The sequence below is a fragment of the Pristis pectinata genome, chromosome 34 (genome assembly GCF_009764475.1).
Source record: "Pristis pectinata isolate sPriPec2 chromosome 34, sPriPec2.1.pri, whole genome shotgun sequence".
Lineage (NCBI taxonomy): Eukaryota > Metazoa > Chordata > Chondrichthyes > Rhinopristiformes > Pristidae > Pristis > Pristis pectinata.
Genome location: NC_067438.1, coordinates 10,580,916 through 10,602,515, shown reverse-complemented (window position 1 = coordinate 10,602,515; position 21,600 = coordinate 10,580,916). Strand labels below are relative to the sequence as shown.

The 21,600-nt window shown below is 45.0% G+C and overlaps 1 protein-coding gene across 1 annotated transcript in view; it reads right to left on the bottom strand.

Moving 5' to 3' along the window:
- LOC127585866 (ras/Rap GTPase-activating protein SynGAP-like) overlaps positions 1-21,600 on the bottom strand; it is a 469,283-nt gene that overhangs the window by 54,550 nt on the left and 393,133 nt on the right. Inside the window, 4 exon segments of the mRNA XM_052043571.1 lie at positions 5,739-5,826; positions 14,828-15,045; positions 16,927-17,097; positions 19,725-20,580. Of these exon segments, the coding sequence (XP_051899531.1) occupies positions 5,739-5,826; positions 14,828-15,045; positions 16,927-17,097; positions 19,725-20,580 (1,333 nt within the window).

The window sequence follows — 21,600 nt, the reverse complement described above, 5'->3', positions numbered from 1 at the left end:
CCTGTGTACTGGGATGACAACCAGGGATTAAGATGGATCAATCTGCATTGAAAAAGTGTCAGGGATGATTTGGAGAGACAATGAAAAAACCATTAAGTTACAGTAATCTAGAATTAAGTAAAAGAGGAGCATCCAGGACTGGAAGATGCAGAATCCAACTGAGTTGATGGTAAATTTCAGATCAGTGAATAGATTTGGTGTGTAGACCATCCTGTGATCTGGTCAGGATGCAGTGCCATGGCATTGCATCTCCCTCAGAAGCAAGGGTTTTGCTTTTATTCCATATTGAAATAGACTGTTGTATTTAGGGGAATCTTGTCAAATACATGAGAGAAAAGGACTACATGGATGCATTGATAAGGAGACATAGTTATACAGCACAGAAACAGGCCTTTTGACCCACCGAGTCTGCACTGACTATTAAGCATCCATTTACACCAATCCTTTTTTATTCCCCCACATTTCCATCAACCTTCCCTCCAGATTTTACCACTTACCTACACATGCGGGGTAGTTTACAATGGCCAGTTAACCCACCATCCTACATATCCTTGGGATGTGCGAGGAAACCGGAGCACTCAGAGGAAACCCATTTGGTTTCGGGGAGAACGTGCAAACTCCACAAAGACAGCGCAAGAGGTCAGGATTGAACGCGGGCCATTGGAGCTCTGAGGCGGCAGCTCTTCTAGCTGCACCAGGGTGCCACTCTCAAGCAGTGGGAGGAGATTTTGGTGGGGGATAACTGCCAATGGGGCTGAAACTATTGGTTTATTACTACACCACTACGCTTTAAAAAAAATGCCAGCTGAGAAGCATTTTGGGGTATGGTCTGAAGTTGAGAAAATTGCTGCAGAATTGCCTCTCCACAACAGTAGTAACACTTCTACAACTCATTAACCTGGATGTTTACAGGGGAAGACAGGAAGTTTAAATTCATACTGTTCCTTTCATGACCTTGATGTCCCAAAGTGCTTCTAGCCAATGGTGTAATACAATCACTGCTGTGACAATCCTTCGGCTTCAGGGTCAGTGTGGCTTTGAGTCATTGACTAGGAATGCATCGGGCCCTTATGTAACTGTGGGAATGTTATACATGTTGCTACCCCAAGATGATGGTGCAGTGTGTCCTTCTGACACTCTTGTATCATACTGCATACATGCATTAAAGGAATGGTAGAGCTGTGGTGAGTTACATCCCAGGATAAGAGGAATCCTCTTATCCTGGGATCTTTCTTCACTGCTCCTTTAAAAAATTTGGAAAGCTGGACAGCACAAGTCAGCAGCATTGTGCAGAGGGGATAGCTCTACCAATGACTTATGCCACACACAGTACTGGTTGTTGCTTTTGTACACATCTCTCATCATATTCATTAATTACCTGCTAACCAAATAACACAGGCAGAGTCTTCAAGCTGGGTCCCTCCACATCCAATGGAATCTGCCACAAGAAGCCTGAACCTTGGGTAACTAAAGCTCTATTTACACTGAACCATCAAACCCTCCCAGAGTACAACTCTGGTTCAGTACAGAGTAAAGCTCCCTCCGCACTGTCCCATCAAACATACCTGCAATAGGTATAGCATAGGTTAGACAAAGAGTAAAATTCCCTCGATACTGTCCCAGGAAACATTCCCCCGGCATGTACCAAGTGAGCTAGATACAGAGCTCCCTCAATACAGTCTAGGGTAGGTAGAGATCCGGTGGGATACAGAGTAACGCTCCTCTACAATGTCACCAGCAAATCCTTCAGAAAAGCTTGCTTGCTGTGCCAGTGATTGTTTTAATTTCCTGTTCTCTGATTCAACAGAGGTACTGGTAATTGGATATGATGTGAAGAGTTTTGCCATTTGTACCAATGCCTAATTGTAGCTGGCGTGGGACCAGTCCAAGCTCATTTGCTTGGGCAAGATTCATAACCAAGTTTCTAGGCAACATGGGGATAATATTAACTCACTACGCCCTTGTTTCTAAAGCAGGATATTATAGAAATGTAACAAGGCACACACCTACCCTATGCAGCATATATACTGTATATATATAAAAAAAATCACACTTCTACAACAAATACAATTGATAATCAATTTCAAACCACCAGAAGCAGGCATTGATAATAACAAAATGAACAACATCTGTTTCAAATGCCACTTGGTAACACTGGTTCCCTCATTAAAGATGTCCTCACCACAATGTGGAGAGATATGGATTAGGGGTGAAATTCAACTTTAATGGGAGCACCAAACAAAAGATAGCATATCTCCCCCACACACTCACAAATAACCTGACAAAAACTTATTTTTCTTGTCTTGGCTCAGGCCTTGCTGAGGCTAAATATAGCACTCCAAATGTTGCCTGCAGCTAAATTTATGAAACTTATCACAGACCAGGGATCAGACCCGATCTGCATGCAATTAATCCTCCAACCACACTTTCGTGTTGAGTTTACTGGCAACATTATTAACAAATTTTAAATGTCCAAGGTTAGATCAGATCTCCAAAAACAATGTAAACTACAGCTCTAAATGTTGAATGAAGCCACTGAACAAACTAGATACATTCTCAACATCTACACTCACCTAAACACCAGCAAATGATTTTGGACCAACCATGGTGTGAATGTGCAGTGTTGACTGGGCACCTTCTTAACACCTGCACTTACCTAAACACCAACAAAATCAATAGCCAATCAATTATCTATAAAATCACTGCATGAAAACACCATTTTTAACCCTGCACACCAAAGAGCAGCAAATACAGCAACCAACAACTATGTGGCTGTGTGAGGTAAAAATGATTCAACACTGCCCACTTACTTTAATACTAGTAGAATGCAAAATTGGTTATTTTGAACCAAAGAAAGGGCAAACTTACCTAAATATCAAGAAAACTGGCCTTTATCAATAGGTCAAGGTAGTTAATGTGCTTGTAATGGTTTAAACTTTCACCCCTGTAAGTCCTTTTAAGTTAGTTGTGAGTCAGTTGACAAGCTGAGATAGTGGGGAGGTGAGGAAAAGATGGGTGTGAACTCAAAAGTGGCCATGAACTGAAAAAGTGATTTAGTGATTTGTTTGATGGAATCGTGGGTTGAGGGTGAGAAAGTGCAATCAGTGACAAGTTTGAGATATTTTTAGAAGGTTCAGGTTCTGTCAGACTTTTACTCTGCTTTGAATTTGGCAGATATCCTGCCATGGTTTTTAATGGCCCAGGTATCTGACAAATTCTCATGTGTTTCCTCCAATTTTCTTTCATCCTATTCTGCTGATGGTTTGTCATATTGAGGTGTGGTTTCAAGGCACTCCTCCCTCTCTGATGGCTGCCATACTTGCATGTCCCCCCCCACCCTCTGAAAATTATGACAAGGGTGTCAAAAGACCATTTAATAGCTGGGATGAGGGATGGAAGAGGTGTTGGGAGACAACACAACTGGGCCTGATCCTGCCCTTGCTTTAGGCCTTACTGAGGCGAAATATAGCACTCCAAACGCTGCTTGCAGCTAAGTTCATGAACCTCAGCACAGACCAGAGATCAGATCTGGAATCCTCCTGATCTTCATGCAATCAAATAAGAGTCTCATCCCTGTGTTCAAGTTCCTCCATGGCCTTTCCCCTTTCTACCTCTGTCATCACTTCCGATCCGCAGCCATCTGACCTCTCTGTTCTTCCAACTCTGGCTTTTTACACATGGCCTATTTCCTCCCACTTCTGCTAAACTTACCATCAGCCATTCAAATACCAAACTTTGGATTTCCTGACGTAGATCTCTCTGCCTTTCCACCTCTTCTCCCTAATACTCTCCTTGAAACCATCTCCTTCATCAAACTATTAGCCTTTCACCCTAATCTCATTGGTTTGGTGTTGCCTCTCGCCTGATTCTCCCTTGGGATGTCTTCCTACATTAAAGGGATCATAATTGCAAGCTGTTGCTTTTGAAATGAATGCAGGCATTGAATGAACGACTCAGCACGATATGTGATAGGTAACAGGACTGTTACCGATTGCACTGACAGACATACTGAAGTACCTTGGAAGTTCAGTCTGCAGCTGATGGGAGCTGATTCATACAGTGATTACACACAGATTCATTCTGGGGGTAAAACGCAGCACTCTAATGAGACTGGGTCTTTGTATCACTCAGCAGATAAAAGATTTTAGCAAAATCTAAGAATTTAACTGCAATTGACTATGTTAAAAAAAACAATCAAAATATTGTGCTATTATTCTCTCTCACCTTCTCCTTACCAGAATCTGGTAATTGCTCTAAAGCATCATTCCCAAAAAAGAACTTTGTGCTTCCCAAATCTCCTCAGAAGGTACTCTCTGGCAGTTCCAGCCTTCACACTAAACAGATCTAAAATTGTCTGTTGTATTTTTGATGGGAGCTGGTGTAGAAATCCCCCTCCTCCCCACTCCGCCACCAGCTCTCCCAAGCAACCTTCCTATCTGATTCATGCACCCTTCCCACTCTAAAATTTATAACAACTCTCATTTCCATTGCAGTGAGTGCTGTCGTCCAGACCTCCCAAATTCTGCTCCCCCTCAGGAGCTACTTTAACTATATTCTCAACCACGTTATAAATGGTTCAAACCAATTCGGTGTAAGTAGACATTGCCAGATGCTGTCATGGTGACTCCTTGTCTTGACGGTCACTTATGGCACCAGCTCATGGGGGCAATCAGCCAACACTGAACTCGCTGGCGCTTTTCAATTCTCTGCACATGCAGGTACTTCTTTATCCTGCATGGCATAACTAGCATCTGGCAGTGGCTATCACACTCAAGAGAACTACCAGATGTTGCTGAGCACCAGACACTCTTGGGTGCATCAAATTTAGAAAACAAAAGTGGCTGAGGGGGATAGAGTAAAGTGGGAGGTACTTTAAAAGTGGGACCTGCTGCAATAGTTAATGGCTGCTGTACCGATATTCAGCCGACTCCAAAGAGGTCGTTAGTGTTGTAAACAGTGCGACAAACCTGAGTGTATGTTGGCAAAAATGGCTGCACAACTTGTGAGCAGCTTTGTGACCACTTAAGAGTGCAAACCCTTTGTTCCCTCATGCCAAGCTAATGCTCTCACCCAAATCGCCCATCCTCCCAACCCACCCGATTCATTTCCTCTGAGATGGGCGATCACGTAGAAGAATTAAAAACAAACAAAAAAAATCATACATGAGGTTACCATTGGCCTCCTGGTTTTCCCACTTGTACATAACCAGGGAAAAACCCTGGCTGTTTACTACACAGCAGACTATGTCCCTGATCAAACCTCATCTTTGCAAACTTGCAAGGGGATGGCCCAAATCGAGCTGTATTTCTGAAACCAGGGAGGAGAGTTTAAAAATCCGGGCCGATTCCTGATTTTGTCCCATCCCCTCTTCACCACTCAGACATGCATGCCGCTTAACACAGCAATGTTTTCACACAAAACTGCTGGTCAATTTCCCCACAGCAACACCAGCACAGTTGTCCCTGCCATTTTTAGGGGTGGATTAAAGACTAATTCTGAAAAAGGAAACAAAATAGTGCATGGTGTGGGTTGGATTCTCACTAAGAGACATTTGCAGTGTCAGCAAGCAAAGGCAGGAACCCTATTTGGCTGCAGTAGAGTGAGGCAAGAGGAGGAAATCAGCAGCAGTTTGCTCAGATGAGGTTTGAACCAGGATGATACTATCCCGACAAGAATGAATTGCTGGCGCTTCTCCCTCAGTGTCATTTGTTGATCTTTGAGGTGATGATTTTCTGTACCTGAACGTCGATTATCCGCTGCTTGGCATCGATGGCCTCCTGCATGTTGGCGTGATCTTTCCTCAACTCGTCTTCCACCACCATTAACCTGTGGATAGAGGCAAAAAGCCACAGCATGTCAGGGATGGGAGGGAGAGACGGCAGGGGTAGGATGGGGGTACAATGGATCATCCCAGTATTAGCTCAGGATCAGTGTCATTGCATAGTTAGGAGACTGCATATCAAACTATGAGCATATCCAAATAAAATACTGGTGAGGTCTCAGCTGACGTATTGCGGACTTCATGCTTAAGAAAGAATGTAAAAGAAAGGTTGAAGATAAAACTTATGGAAGGATGCCAAGTATGAGTGGCTTCAATGATGGTTCAGAGACTTAGGCTCTGATATAGAAACAGAGAATGCTGGAAACACAGCAAGTCAGGCAGCATCTACAGAGACAGAAACAGAGTTAATGTTTCAGGTCAATGATCTCCAAAAGGTCTTCCTTACAGTTGAATTTCTAGCTAATGAGAAATGATCAGAAATGATCAATACTGCATTTCACCCGGGGAAAAATTTACCTTACAAATGCAGAACAGGGAAAAATAAACAACATTGTGCAGTTGCTTTTCCAGGTTGATCTAGGTATCATTGCTGTTTTCGGGAGTTGCTGGGCAGAAAATAGCTCCTGCAATTCTTATGTTACAATGGCGACCCCATTCCAAAAATTCTCTACAATGGATTTTATTTCTGGTATTGTGAAAGGTGTTTGATCTACAAACGTAAGGCTTGTTTTCTTGAACTCTACCGTATGCAGCACAAACTTATTTTTAGAATCCATTTGCAGTTCCTCACATTTCAGAGTGATAAATACCATCTGCCATTCAGCTGCCGAGTTGCTAAGTATACGTAGGCCTCGTTGAATGCTTGCCTTTCCTTGCAATATCCTGTTTTCCTACGCAGTTTGGCACCATCCAGTAACATATGTCTGTTTTATATGATGGAACACCTTCAAGAAGTGGTTTTACAATACCCTGGATGCCTGGTTGCTGTGGAATCCAACTCATTTTTGCATCATTGGCACAAAAGACAAATAGCACGTATTAAAGTCAAGGTATGTCTTTTCACTTGTGGCTTGTGAAAGCTTACAAAGGAACAATAATAAAAGAAAACTTGCATTTACATCACACCTTTATGACTTCAGAACACCCAAAGTAGGTGAACACTGCGATTTAGCCCAACTCAAGTTTTGTTGAGGTGTTTTGGTTGATATGTACACTGGTTGTCTAATGTGGAAGAAAGCTTTAGGTTGCAGGACAATACTGATGAGCTAGTCAGTTGGGCAGAGGACAGATTTTAATCCAGGAAGGTATGAGGTAACCCACACATTCCGCCCTCCAGTTTCCCTCCTCACCTCCTCTTTAATCCATGGTCCACTGTCCTCTCCTTATCAGATTCCATCTTATTCAGCTCTTTGTCACTTCCACCTATCGCCTCCCAGCTTCTTACATCATCCCCACTCTCCCCCTACTCACCTGCCTATCATCCCTCTCTCACCCGGATCCACCTATCACCTGCCAGTTTTTGGTCTACCCCTTCCCCCTACCTTATACTGGCTCTCTCCCCTCTTTGTTTCCAGTCCCGATGAAGGGTCTCAACCCGAAACGTCAACTGTCCATTTCCCTCCACAGATGCTGCCCGACCCGCTCAGTTCCTCCAGCATTTTGCGTGGTGCCGGAGGTAATCCCTGAGTTGGGGTACAAGAAGGCAATGGAATGTTGAATAAATAGGAGGATATTGAGTGGTGTGGAGGAACGGGGGGTGGGGGGGCATGGAGTATATGTTCACGTCCTTAAAGATAGCAGGATAGATCAGTAAGTGGTTAAGTAGGCATAGAAGATGATCTCCTTTGTTAGCCAAGGCTGAGAATATAAGAACAGGAAGGTTATGCTAGAACACAAGTTAGGCCACAGTTTGAGTAGTCATCGCATGACTGGGAGGATGTGATTGTGCTGGAGATGGTGCAGAGAGATTTATGGAAGTTCTGCTATGACAGGTGAATTGTAGCTATGAAGAAAGATTAGATTAGCAAGGGTTGTTTCCTTTGAAACAGAGGAGGTTGACAGGAGACTTAGGTGTATAAAATCCAAGGGGCCTCGGTAAATATAAAGGATTCCACCCCCCGAGTATAGAGCTCAAAATCCAGGGACCATAGATTTAAAGCAGTTGATAGATTAGGAAAACCCTTTTTTCACCCAGATAGTGGTAGGGGTCTGGAGCTCACTGCCTAAAAGGATGGTGGAGGTAGAAACCTCCATCACATTTATCAAGTACTTGGGACATGGTCCTTGAAGGGCCATGATCTGCAGGACTACAGACTACACTGGAAAGTGGAACTTGATTGGATGGCTCTTTCAATGGGCTGAATGTGTCATAAATTTTCCACTGAAGCATTTTCCCATCCAATTGCAAGGGCCAACGTGATTTAACTACTACCGTGGTTGCTTGGGAATTAAATTTAGTTTTGAAAGAGATGAAAATAAAGCTGGCATTGGTAAAAGTGTCCTTGGAGCTGTCAGTACTCCCACTGGTTCAATAATCTTTTTAAAGAACTAAACCTACAATTCTTATTGGTTTGACCCATTTATAATTCCAATCCATACCAGTCTGGTGCCTCTTAACCATCCTCTGTGGTCTTGTGAGCTACTTGGTATTTCAAACCATTTGCATAGTGGTTCAAGAAGATACAGTATCACCTTAAGGATAAATAGGGCACCCAGTCCTCAGAATTAATTCAAATTATACATGTGCAAGTGCTTGAAAATGTGCTAAAATGGCACTTCATTTGAAAGTGGCAGCTCCTGACTTGGTTCCAGTGCCTAGACAGAAAACCTATCCCATCTTCCACCCCACCAGTTTCTGTGATTTTCACCACAGTCGATAAGATCCCATGAACCAGGCAAATTTTTCATTATTCTGAGAGAATCTCTCTGTGATTCTCTAGTTCATCTTCACCAATGCTGACTCCTCTTCTCATGACTCCTTCCCATGCAACCACAGCAATGTAATTCCTGCTCTTTTACCATCCAGGAACCCAGAAACACCTTCCAGGTGAACTAACAATGCAATTGCACTTCTTTCAATTTGGTGCTCACAACGTAATCTCTACAACTGGAGAAACCAAATGCAGATTCCATGACCACTATGCAGAATCGCTTTTTCAGTCTGATCCCGAGCTTCTAGCTACCTATCACTTGAATTCTCTATTCCACTCCCACTATGACCTCTCTGTCTATGGCCTCTCACACATTTCCAATGAAGCCCAACTTAAGCTTGGGGAGCAGCATCTCAACTTGCATCGAGGCATCTCATAGTCTTTGGGACTCAACACCAAATTCAACAATTTCAGATAACCAGCCTTTGCAGTCTGCGTCAGAACTGGTCACTTCATAAGCCTTTTGTATTAACTCATTTTTTTCCCTCTCTCTGTCTCCACAGATGCGACAAGACTTACTGGATATTTTCCAGCATTCTCTTTTATTTCAAATTTGCAATGACTGCTGTGTTCTGAATCTCCCTCCTCTATTCTCATTCATTTATACCTCCTCCAAACACATCAGCTCAAGTAACGATAAAACCTTCACCACCCTCACCCTCACCACACCATCTGTCTCATTCTACTTCTCTTGATCTCTACCTTATTCGGCATATAACCTGTCCTAAAGCCAGCACCTGCAAAGATACATCACAATCCTTCACTGGTGCCAGTCCACTAACATGTACAAGTCCTGGAGTAGGGCTTGAACCCACAACCTTCTGCACTGAGAGTGCTATCAAGGCTCAGTAAAATGATGCAGTACAAAATGAACTGTCTTTTGGAAAAGAAATCATGGGTTTATCAATGTGCAGAATGGCCAAGGACATGTATAACTTCTTTGAAGAAGCAACAGAGAAAATTTGAAGGACACAGCAGTTGTTGTGTCTGTGGACTTTCCACATTATAAATTGGCATGGACTATGGTTTGGTCTTAAACTATTTAAATCTAAAGGTATGTTCTGCCTTCCCCAGCATCCTATTGGTAAGATTCAGTGCACTGTCCAGTGCATGAGCTTCCTGGGTTTTTCTATACTTGGGAGGTTGGATTACTGAATATGCCTAGAATGGCACCTTGATTCTAAATAAATGACTTAACAGAGTCAAAGTCCTAAAACTTAACGTCCGAGGGGAAAAAAATTAAATTAGTGAAAGCCAAATTTAAAATAGAAATATAGGAAGAACTTGACTGAAAGGGATGCAGGAGGATAGAATTAATTAAAGCAAGGCCAAACACAACAAGGGAGAATGAGGGATTAGCATAGATGATTGGGACATTTTTGGTGATTTTTTTAAAATGATTGTAACCGCGCCCCCCCCCCCCCCTCATTTTGTGAGTGGACCCCTTGCAATTTTTCAAGCAATAATGTTCAAGCAGTAGATAAAACATCATGGGCATTGCACTTCCTGAATGGGAGGGTCTAGTGCTGGAATGGGGTCTGGGAAAATTTCACCCTCTATTTTTTTGTTTGACAATCATGATGGAAACTCTCTGGAAGTCTCATCCAGGACTGCACAAGAGACCAAATGAAGGCTTCATCTTTGTAGCCAGTTTGATTGCAACATTAAGAATTGCTGTTATTTTAAATAAACATTAATTATTCTGTGGGAATTGTTAATTATGAAAGTTCCCAACATCCGTTGGAAAAGCAGAGGCAGATCACAGACTGCCTGACTTTTCAATGGCAAGATTCCATGATCTTCACAAAACACCATCATTTATCAAATAGCCAGATGTAGACACAGCACTTAGATACAGAGTTAAAGTCCCTCCACATGTTCTCTTAACACAGTCGGGGGCAGAGACTGGCTAAGCACATTATATACACATCTGTATTTACTGTGGAGAAGGTCATGGAGGCAAAGGAATTAAGGGAAATGAATAGTGATGTATTGGAGCATATCCATTTGTCTGTAGCCACGACACTTTACTCTGCATTCTGTATTGTTTTCCCTTGTACTTGTTCCCTCAATGCACCATGTAATGAATTGATCTGTATGAACGGTATGCAAGACAAGTTTTTCACTGTACCTTGGTACAAGTGACAATAATAAACCAATTCCAATTCCAGAGGAGGTGCTGGCGGTCTTGAGGCATACTGAAGTGGATAAATCCTTGGCACCTGATCAAGTGTATCCAAGGTCATTGTGGGAAGCTAGGGAAGAAATTTCAGGGGCCCCAGGAGATCACCTTGAGCCATGGGTAAGGTACCAAGGACTAATATAGCTAATATGCATTTAAGAAAGGCTGCAAGTACAAGCCAGGGAACTACAGGCCAGTGAGACTAACATCACTGGTGCGAAAGTTATTGGTTAGGATTCTGAGGGACAGGATCTACCAGCATTTGGAAAGGTAAGGACTGGTTCGGGATAGTCAGCATGGCTTTGTGTGCAGGAATTCATGCCACACAAGTCTGATTGAGTTTTTTGAAGAGATGACAAAGAGGATTGACAAGGGTAGGTCAGTAGATGTTGTCTACGTGGATTTTAGCAATGCCCTTGACAAGGTCACAAACAGTAAGTTTGTCTGGAAGGTTAGATTACATGGGATCCAGGGTGAGCAAGCCAAATGGATACAAAATTGGTTTCATGGAAGGAGTCAGAGGGTGGTAGTAGATTGAAGTCCTCTGACCAGTGGTGTGCCACAGGGATCAGTGCTGGATCCACTGTTGTTTATATATTAATGACTTGGGTGACAATGTTGTTAACATGGTTAGTAAATTTGTGAATGATACCAAAATAATGGTATAGTGGACAGTGAAGAAGGGTATTTAAGATTACCACAGGATCCAAATGAACTGGGGAAATGGGACAAAGAACGGCAGATGAAATTTAACTCGGGCAAGTGCGAGATGTTGCATTTTGGTCAGTTAAACCAGGGCAGGACTTGCACTGGAGAGTGTTGTATAATAGAGAGACCTAGGGGTACAAGTATATAGTTCCTTGAAGGTGCCAACGCAGGTAGACAGGGTGAAGATGCTTGCCTTCATCGGTCAGGGCACTGAGTACAGGAATTGGGACCTCACGTTACAGCTGTATGTCATTGCTGAGATCACACTTGTGAGTATAGTGTACAGTTCTGGTTGCCCAGCTATAGGAGGGATGTCATTAAGTTGGAAAGGATGCAGAAAAGGTTTACGAGGATGTTACCAGGACTGGAGGGCTTGTTTTACAAGGAGAGGCTGGATAGGCTGGGACTTTTTCTCTGGAGCACTGGGAGGTTGAAGGATGACCTTATAGAGGCATATGATATCATGAGGGAAGTAGATGTCTTTTTCCCAGGATAGGGGAGTGTAAAACCAGAGGGCCCAGATTTGAGGTGAGAGAAGAAAGATTTAAAAGGGACCTGAGGGGCAATATTTCCACGCAGTGGGTGGTGGGTATATGGAACAAGCGGTCAGAGGAAGCTGTAGAGGCAGATACAATTACAATGTTCAAAAGACATTTGGACAGGTACATGGATAGGAAAGGTTTAGAGGGATATGGACCAAACACACACAAATGGGACTAGCTCAGATAAACATCTGAGACAAGTTGGGCCGAAGGGCCTGTTTCCATGCTGGATGACACTATGACAGGGTAAAGCTCCCACTGAAGTGTGCCATCAAGCTTTACTGACAGGTTTGGTTGTGCTAGTGCCAATAATGCAGTTACAATATAAATGAAGCCTGAATCTAGCATCAGAGCCCAACCTAAGCTCCTTGCTCATTCCTCTTCAGCCTTGGAAACAGGTTTATCCTGCAAACTTAGTTTTGACAAGAAATGCAAATGCACTGTTGTGTTCAACTAATCCATGCTGTGCTTGACTGGGATCCAGAACGTTGTGCAGGAGATGTCGTGCCAGGATTTGCCTCAAGTGGTGAGAATTTGGAACAATTCCACAGGTTGCAGCATTTAAGAAGAAGCTTAATAAACATGTCCAGAAGAAAGGAACCAAGAATTCCACTAACAGATGAGGAAGAATGAGAGGAGGTTTACTTGGAGTGTGAACTGATTGAATTGAATATTCGATTTTTGTTCAGCATGTTAAGCCTAGTTTTGCACTGAACCTTGCATGCAGCTTTGGAAAAGATGGAATGGAACTCCATGTGGCACTCTCCATGTCTACTTTGGCCATGATACCCTGTACCAAATTATTTACATTCTCTGGACATGGTGTCACTAGAAAAGCGGGAACTGATTCCCATGCCCAGTTACTGTGAGATGTTGGTGAGTGGCTTTCCTGAACCTCTACTGTACTATGAAAGTCTCAGGTAGGAAGCTGATTTTTGTTTCATTTTGATCTACCACAGTGGCATCTTCCAACATAGTTCGGTGCCAGTCACATTGATGTTGACCAGAACCATTAAAAATGACGAGTTAAAAGGCAGTCTTTGCGGAGTGATGTAGCTAGTAGGACCGCTGTCTCAGGGCTCCAGTGACCTGCCTTCATTCTTGAAGTCTCCATGTTCTCCTTGTGGCTGTTTGGGTTTCACCTGGGTCTTCAAGTTCCACCCACATTCCAAAGATGTGCAGATTGGTAGTTAATTGGCGGATGTAAATTGCTGCCAGTGTGTACACATGGTGGTAGAATCTGGGGGGAGTTGATGGGAACGTGGGGTGAATAAAGTGCGATTAGTGTAGGAGTAATGTGGGTGGGTGCTTGGTGGTCAGCATAGATTGGGTAGGCCTGTTTCCATGCTGTATCACTCTATGGCTATTGTTGAACCAATTACATTTTTACGAGCAGAAAATACTGGAAACAGTCAGTGTCACAGACAGCATCTGTGGAAAGAGAAAAAAGAGTCAACGTTTCAGTTGAAAGCCCCTTCTCTTCATCTGATGGAGGGAAATTTCCACCTGAAATGTCAGTTCTGCTTCTCTTTCCACAGATGCTGTCTGACCTGCTGAGTGTTTTTGACACTTTCTGTTCATGTTTCACATTTCCAGCACCTGCAGCTTTTTGGTTTATATTATTTTTAAGTCCAATTCAATCAGTGGGGATTTTAATTCATCTTCTCCGGATTACTTATCCAGTAATGTAATGATCATACTACCACACCTACCACATGATGCAGCTGAACACCGACGGTAAGCTGAGACATTCAATAACATTCCTTGTGCAATGTAGCTGATGGAAAAGCTTTAGGAGTCAGATTATGAACCACACACTGTGCTGGTTTGTAGCCACTGGATTTATCCGGCTGGTCCAGTTGAGTTTCTGGTCAGTGGTGACTCGATTATTCATCCAGTCACAGAACCATAAAGCACAGAAACAAGACCTGCAGCCCACTGTGACCGCAAGGACCATCAAACACCCATTCACACTAAGGCCATTTGTTTTTATTCTCTCCATATACCCAATGACTCCCTCCAGATCCTACCACTCCACTGTACACTAGGGGCAATTTTGGTGGCCGATTACCCGCACGTCTGGGTTATTGGAGAGAACTGGAATACCCAGAGGGAAACACACCCTGTCACGTGAAAACTCCACATGGACAACACTGGAAGTTACTGGAGCTTCGAGGCAGCAGCACTACCAGCTGCGCCACTGTTCAGTCCTCTGGTTTGTTGTAGCTTTCAGGCATTTGGACATAAAAGATGTTTGGACAGGTCCATGGAAAGGAAAGGCTTAGAGGGATATGTGCCAATCACGGGCAAGTGGGATTAGCTTAGGTGGGCATCGTGGTTGGTATGGACGAGTTGGGATGGAAGGGCCTGTCTCTGTGCTGTATTACTCTATCCACCAACTACATCTATCTTGTACTGAGATTTTTGGAGCTGCACAAATCCAGGTAACTTTCCTGTGTCTAACATGGTAGAGAGCAGCTTTGGGGGAAGTCAGGAGATGCAGCAGTTCCCCCTCTATTTCCAGCCTTGGTGTTGACGTGACTGCCCCAGTTGAGATTCTGTTTGATGGTGACTCCCAGCCCAGCCCACACCCTGAACCCTGACAGCGCGGGGACTCGATAACGGTAACGCCATTCAATCCCAATGGCCCTGAAGGTTTCCAGGCTGATGCTCTGCTAATTACCTATTGATGATGCCTTTGATCTGGTTGTCCTTCTCTTCCTGCTGTCGGCGTAGACGGTTCTCACTCTCATCCAGGCGTGACTGGTACTCCCGCAGGATCTTCCCCGTCTGCTCCTCCTGCGACATCAACCGCCGCTCATACTCCTCCAGCTTGCGGTTTGACATCTGCAGCCGCTCCTTCAGGGAAAGAATTTCCTCCTCATACTGAGTCTGTTGCCCCTGGGGAAATGGATTGCAGGGGAAATCGATTACACGTAACAGATCACACCACAGTACAGCGGAGACGTAGAACGGTACAGGATCAGGCCCTTCGGCCCACCATGTCCGTGTCGATCACGATGCCAAATTAAACTAAATCTCTTCTGCCTGCACGTGATCCACACCCCTCCATTCCCTGCATATTCATGTGTCTGTCTAAAAGCCCCTTAAACACCACTATTGTATCTGCTTCCACTGCCACCCCTGGCAGCCCGTTCCAGGCACCCACCACTCTCTGTGTAAAGAAACAAACCTTGCCCGCACATCCCTTTAAACTTTCCCCCTCTCACCTTAAACGCATGTCCTCCAGTATTTGACGTTCCTACACTGGGAGAAAGATTCTGACTGTCTACCCTACACATAGACACAGCATAGCTTAGATAGACACATGAATGATAGAGAAATGGGGGGCGATGTGGGAGGGAAGGGTTAGATAGATATTAGAGCAGGATAAAATGTCGGCACAACATTGTGGGCCGTAGGGCCTGTACTGTGCTGTAGTGTTCTATGCTCTATGGCATAGAGCAAAAACAGCAAATGGAAAGGGTGGATAGAGAAACAAGGATTAACATTTCAGATCAATGGCTCCACTGACAGAACCACCAGGCAGTTTCTCTCTCCACAGATACTCCCTGACCTGCTGAGCGATTCTGGCATTTTCTATGTTTTTGTGGATTTCTTGCACCCTGCACTTATTCTTGCTTCAAATGCATGGCATAGAACCTGACCTATTTTTATATGGGGAGCCTTGAACAACTCTGATCTTCAGATCAGTTGGCAAATGGCACCGGGGGCAGCTGCCACACTTGCCGATAACGTGGACCTTCTGGTGAGAGCCGCTGGCTGGTCCACCTCTGAAGGTGGATGCCCATGTCCATCAGTAGGTGCAACGTTGCATGTTCCCATCACAGCTTTACCTGTGACCCGTTAACCCATGTTTGCTTTGACACAGCATGAAAATAACGTTCCGCTACAATTAACCAAGTACTTTTGTTCTGAGAGTGCTGTGGCTGAGAACTTTGTTTATGTTGTCCACAGTTTTACGCCTGCTGTATGCCAAAGCAACATAGTTAAAAGGCATCCTTAGCTCACGACTAAACCATCATCATTAAAGATCTATTAATCCAAACGTGATTTGCTATGTGATGTGTCTCCTCCCCATCAAAGCTACAGCTCGCTCATTCCCCTTTTGGTTTAACTGATCCCTTCTCTATTACATGCAACCCCAGCTCCCCCAACTTTTACCAAATACCTCACCGACTTTTGCCGTTTCCACTCAATTTGGCTCTGATCGCTGCCCTTTCTTAGTTGCTTAGTAGTTTTCTCAGTCCCCCTGCCTGATCCCTTCCTCCCTCTCCGTTTGGCCCCTGCCAATCACCCCCTTTTCCTTACCTTACCACCCATCCCCTCCACTGGCCTTCTCCATGTCAAACGTCCCCTTTTCCAATCACCCAACTCCCCACTACTCCCCTCCGTCAAATCCATCCCTTTTCCAATCACGGTCCTCCCCATTGCTCCCCCTCACCCAGTCAGCCTGCTATCGATTGCCTCTGTCTCCCCATCACCCCTCTCCTCTCAGTTTTCCCTTTCTTTAGTGCCTCTCTCTTCCCTCCCAGTAAACAACCTGATTTACTTGCGGCACGAAAACCCCAAATGGCGACCTGTCTTGAGACGCTTGGCTGTTGTCTACATCTCTGTTGGGAAAAAGACTAATGGTCCAATATGTGATAGCTAATAACGATGGTCTAATAATCTCCAGGAACTTTCCAACCACCTGATCCCTCTTACCCCCCTCCCCCCCCAAAATGGCAACATCCCTTGCCCACACAGTTCCATTTTCACCTTGTCCAGCCTGCTCTCATCCATCGATTTGGAATACTCCCGAAGTTTGTACTCTTCCCGCTCCAGGTGCGAGCTCTCAATATCTGCAGACAGGTGAGTCATGTTGGTCACCCAGGCAACGGTGCGCTCCGATGGGGTGACAGGGTGAAGCGTCGAGGGCGAATGGGAGGCCTGACAGACAGAGAAGATGGTGGTCATAAATAGCGTCAACCTGAAGTAAAAGGTAAAATGGACCTTGACACTGTCGCGTCACATTCCCACTTTCTGCCTGACTGTCTTCGATTTATTTTCCTGTTTTGTATCAGTTACAAAGAGGGATTTCCAGTGCAATCAAACTTGGCATCAAAGCTCAGGGCTTTAAAACTCTTGGCCAAGAGTTTGCTTCACTCAGAGGACATGGACACTGCTAGCGACACTGGCATTTATTGTCCATTGCTAATTTCCCCTGAACTTGAGGAAGCAGTCAAGAGTCGACCACGTTTGCGGGCCTGGAATCACTTATCTGCCAGCACGGTTGGCAGATTTTCTCTCTTGAAAAGACATGAGTAAACCAGTTGAAAATATGGTAGTTCCATAATTACTGAGGCAAGCTTTATTTTCAATTCCAGATCTATTTTAATTTAAATCTTCCAGCTGCCAAATTGGGATTGAAATTCGTACCTCTAGATTAGCAGTCCAGAACACAGGTTGCTAGTCCAGTGACTTAACCACTTGTCTACTAAAGGATATGAAGAGGATGTCATGGGAGATATTAGGGCAGCATAATCCAAGAAGGAAAGGGGTGATTTGGGAATGGGGATGTTGGGGGGGTGGGGGGGGGCAGGGGTGGAGGAGGAACCAGGTTTGACTGAAGCTCAGTACATTTTCCTGGTGTGAAGTAATTTCACTGAAAGGGACGTTGGTGCTTGTTGTTTCTTCCATGCTGATGCCATTGTAAAATCTGGGCTGGCCAGATGGATTCATCCAATCAGAAGCCTTTCTTATTCCTCCAAGCTCATCCACAAACAAGGCTTTAGATCCTGGAGGAATCAAGAGCCCCAAAACAATGGAAGAATCCTCTTGGCAATAGTGACCTTAGAATAAAACTTACACATTTTTCCTTGGTATGTTTAGTCAGAACAGTCCATCCACAGATGGAGCATCTGATCGGGATAACCTGTTGGGTGTTGCGGTGAATGCTGGCATCGCCCCTTCCTCCATTTCCACACCAGAGGGAAATTCAGCCCCCTTGAATGCATCAGTGTTGCTGCCTAGCCTTTGAAAGCCAGTTGGCCTGGTATTTGGGGTAGAGTTGGGATAACAGAAAAGTGACGGGGATATGGAGGGAAAGGAATAGAGTGGGCAGTATACTATTTCCCCCAGCAGGATGGTGATCGTCTTGAAAGAACTTCAATCGCAACTTTCAAAGGGGAAGTAGATGTATGGATGGAAATTTCAAAGCGCTGACATGGACAGAATAGGCTGAATAAACAAAGTTCTTATTGGTATTGGAGAGGGGCCCTTGAGTTTTTGTGCTTTACTCTCTCAAGGTACAGCGCCTTTGGCTCAGACATGTTATAATGCCACAGGTGTCACGCACCAATTCACAATTCCTCTGCTGAGATTAAATGTGTTTGACACTTGGCGCACTGTTCATCTGGGATTGTGTAAACTGAGATGCCTGACATCTGACGAGAACAGCAGGTGTGAGATTCTTCCTGGATTTTACCTCGATGTGGAGAAGCAGGGGTTAAATGATTTTCCAACAAACCACCAGATAGACGAGCTGCTGCCTTACAGCTCCAGCGATCCAGGTTCAATCCTGACCTTCAGTGCTGCCTGGGAGGAGCCTGGATGTTTTCCCTGTGACTGCATGGGCTTCTCCCAGGTGTTCCGGTTTCCTCCCACATCCCAACAACATGCAGACTGGTAGGTTAATTGGCAGCTGCATTGCCCCGAATAAGTGGTAGAATTTGGTGGTTGGCGGAGTTGTTGGGAATGCGGGGAAACTAAAATGAATGAGGCTCGGAATAGTGTCAAAATGCTTGATGATTGGCACAGACTCTGTGGTCTAAGGTTTCCGTGCTGTATCTCTCTCTGACTCTGAGCTTGGTCAACACTGGATTTGTCAAACCACTCCAAAAGGGAGTTCACCAGATGATCTCAACTGGGTCAGAATCACAACATACCAGAGGAAGCCACTGTCTCTGTGGTCCCCTAGATTCACCTCTAGCACCTGGGAGGTGTGGAGGTGACAATGATCCACAGAGCACAAGACAGCACCAGCAACCTTCCCCTCTTAGAATAACTCGATTTGTAAATGTTTGGTTTATGAATTTTTGCAATGAGGCTATTGATTCTTTGGGGCATGTGCCCTCAATGTACAAAGCTATTTCTTATTCTAATGAATAATGGGACACTCCACCCACAGGAATAACATCATGTATTTCCTTTGGCCTCTTCGATTTACCAAATTTTGCTTAACGTAATGTTTTCCAGGAACATGTCTCTTTTGTAACTTGAGATGCGGCTGTATTATTTAATGCATAAATGGAAGCTGGTATCAGTTCCCCCAGAGTAAACCCAGAAAATGCTGGAAACACCCAGCCAGTCAGTCAGCATCCACGGAGATAGAAAGAGATAATGCTTCAGGTGGAAGACCCTTTGTTAGGAACTGGGTAAGAGATCTTCCACCTGAAACATTAACCCTGTTTCTCTCTCCACAGATGCTGCCTGACCTGCTGAGAGTTTCCAACCTTCACTGTCGTTATACCAGATTTCCAGTGTCGGCAGCTTTTCTGACCTCCCAGGAAACCTACCTGTTTGGTGATGGCAGATTTTGGAGCCGGAGTGTCAGTTTTGGCCATGATTGACTGCTGCCGCACCTTGGGAGCGTGGGCAGGCTCGGCGGGTGACTGCAGGAGGTTGGCACTCGGCGGCCGGGGTCGCTGGGCCGCACTGACCGTCAGCTGCTGCGTCTTCCCCCGGACGAGAGGCGGAGGGGGAGGCGGCGGCTGGTCTATCCTTCTCTGGGGGCCGATGTTGGTCGGGGGCGTCGAGAGCATGTGCTGGAGGTTGTCGGTGAGCGAGAGCTGCCGGCGGCTGAACTCGCTGTTCTGGCGGGCGAACTCGTCGCTGTAGCTGTGGCTGTGGAAGATCTGCTTGTTGGCGGACAGGTCTTCGCTTTTGCTGTAGCCGTGGTAACCCAAGAGCCCGACGCCGGGCTCAGCGGGAGTCCGTAGTGAGGCAGGCCCGTCCGAGGTCATGTTGAACAGGGGGTTCTGAAAGGACAAGGGGACCCTCAGCTGCCCGTGCAATCCATCCGTGGTGATGCCCATTTGACCCAGTCTCAGACCTCCCGACACGCTTGACCCACTGCCCTGAGACAGCCGGCTTGGTCTGAGGCCCACTGTGGTTCCAATCGAGGCCTGGCTGCTATTTAACATATCCCCGACCGTTTGGAGGTTGCTTATGCTATTCATACTCCTGCTGTCCTGGAGGTCCATCATGGAGATGCTCTTGTTTGTAGTCATCATTTTGGGGTCGGGTTCGGTGATGTCGGAGCTGCTCGTGCAGTATGCCGGGGAGGATCGTGCAAGTGGAGGCCTTGTCACGTAAAAGACGTCCTTTCCCTTTTCCTTGGTCGGAGAAGGCAGCCTGGTCATGTCAATCGAGCTGTTAATAGACGGAGAATGACAGGTCTAAACTGAGCAACAGTTTCACTGGGGGAAAAAATCTGTTGTCGGTTGTGGTGAGAAGTGGATAATGGTGGGATGGACTGCCCGTGGTCACTGGATATGAATAACGGAGTGTGTTTAATGGTAACCCATTGATACCTCCTACCATCAGCACCGACTACTAGTGTTGTACCCTGCTGCATTCCTCTCAGGATCTCAAAATCTGGAAGACCACCTCACATCACTGCCCTTTTTAACCTCCATAAACTTCCAGGCCATTCTCTCTTCTCTCCTCTTCCATCAGGTAGAAGATACAGGTGCCTGAGGGCACGTACCACCAGACGTAAGGACAGCTTCTACCCCACTGTGATAAGACTATTGAACGGTTCCCTTATACGATGAGATGGACTCTGACCTCACGAGCTACCTTGTTGTGACCTTGCACCTTATTGCACTGCACTTTCTCTGTAGCTGTGACACTTTACTCTGTACTGTTATTGTTTTTATGTACTCTGTACTACCTCAATGCACTCTGTTCTAACTCAATGTAACTGCACTGTGTAATGAATTGATCTGTACGATCGGTATGCAAGACAAGTTTTTCACTGTACCTCGGTACCAGTGACAATAATAAACCAATACCAATAGCAATACCAATAAACACAAACTCATCCAATAATCTACAGCCAAAGTCCTAACGGACACCATTACATTTACTCCTTCACTTGCTGGCCTACACTGCTCTGGATTTAGCAATGCCTCAATTTAAATATTTTCATTCTCGTGTTTGTCTCTCCGTGGCCTTTGAACTGCTCCAAATCATGCACAGCCCTTATTTTCTTCATTTCACCATGGGCTTCCTTGTGTTCTGCCAGCTTTAGAATTCCCTTCCTATATCTCCCTGTCTTCCAAACCTACTTACTCATTCCTTCAAATCTAGTTCTTTGATCAAACCCATCATAAAGTGTGCTTTGATGGTTCGGTGCTGCATTTCATCAAACATGCTCCCATGAAGTGT